At 44.2% G+C, this 1,469-nt stretch overlaps 1 protein-coding gene across 1 annotated transcript; it reads right to left on the reverse strand.

The window, feature by feature from the left end:
• Positions 1-231: 231 nt before the first annotated feature.
• Positions 232-437, reverse strand: SARC_16050 (hypothetical protein; the record flags this gene model as incomplete). The annotated part of the gene is made up of 1 exon (XM_014289836.1): positions 232-437. A coding segment is annotated over one exon (206 nt), but the record flags the coding sequence as incomplete, so codon positions are not given.
• Between the last annotated feature and the right edge of the window lie 1,032 nt (positions 438-1,469).

Consider the following 1,469-nt stretch of genomic DNA (forward strand, 5'->3'; position numbering starts at 1 on the left):
TTTATATATATTTATATTTATATATATATACTCATTTATATCATTCCACGAATATACAACGTAGAAATAGCGAAGGATCAATCCCTGAAACTACGCAGTCTCCGTTTCACCACTCCATGTGTTGTTTTTGTTCTCCAGTTATACTCACGCGTTCGCAATCGCGCATGAGCCAGTGCCCTTTCCCGCATGTAACAGCGGGCAAGTATGGCTGCATTCATGCGCGCATGGTTGTCAGTCACATATACTCGCGTGTAAGTGGGGTGGTGTGGGTGTCAACTGACTTACCACGTGCATCCGTGGCTTATCATCCTCTGTGTAGTTGGAGTACATCATGATGTCTTCGCCATTGACATTCATGCATTGGATACCTCCACTCATCGTCCCATCAGTGTGTGCTGTGAATGCTTGGATAGAGTTGCTCACACTCTTTTTCGATTCTGTCGAACAAACAGTAGGCTACTTGAGAATAATTTTCTTTTGGCAGATCGCAGAATAATTCACTGACCCCGTCATAAAGGGATTGAGGTGCAAGGAAGGACACGTATGATAAGCACCTGACGAGTGGCGAATCTTATCTATTTTTGCAAGTCACAGCAGAAACTGTACGAACTTCTGCGCAGACTATGCAGAGGATTAAATTTGGTTTACATTTTTGCAGAGCCCATGGCACAACAACAATACATTTGAACCACTCATTTGCTCTCAGTGATATGTCAAGACCCACAACTCACACAACTCCCATACAGCAGTTTCCGGACGCGATACTAGAAAGGATACAGGTTGAGCCCCTGACAGTACTTATCAGCATGCCTGAGCTAGTGCACTATACTTCTACATGCTCCGTGTTTCGTAAACCTGTTTGGCATACCTGACGCACTGTCCTCAGCGTGGGGGGTGCTCAGCATCTCTCTCGGAGACGCTGTCATCAGATGAGAGCCAGTTGAGCCTCCTTCGTGCTTGAAATCATCAGACGAAGTAAAGTTTTTAGCCCTCCTGTTGTAGACGAAACCACATTGCTCTGGATGTTAGTAGAGCAGATGCCATTGGTGGGCGGAGATAGCCGTGGAGCAATACAATACAAGAAGTGGCAGACGTGAAAAATAATGCTACAGAAGATGAGGACTGGTTGGGAAAAGATGAACATCATATGATACAGAAGATGAGGACTGGTTGTAAAACGATGAACTTCATATGATATAGAAGATGAGGACTGGTTGTGAAACGATGAACATCGTATGATACAGAAGACGAGGACTGGTTGTGAAATGATAACCATCGTACCGCAATAAGAAGGTGCGAACCGGGAATGGTTGGTATTAAGAGCCACACGTGGACAAATCATGGATTGCACATAACACACTGTTGTGCGCTCGCACCTAAACAAAAACAAACCATTTTATACATCGGACATACCGAAAATTAGATGTTGGAAATTTGCACTGACCAGAAAACCGGGTAAATACTTGTCA

This window comes from Sphaeroforma arctica, assembly GCF_001186125.1.
Source record: "Sphaeroforma arctica JP610 unplaced genomic scaffold supercont1.7268, whole genome shotgun sequence".
Lineage (NCBI taxonomy): Eukaryota > Ichthyosporea > Ichthyophonida > Sphaeroforma > Sphaeroforma arctica.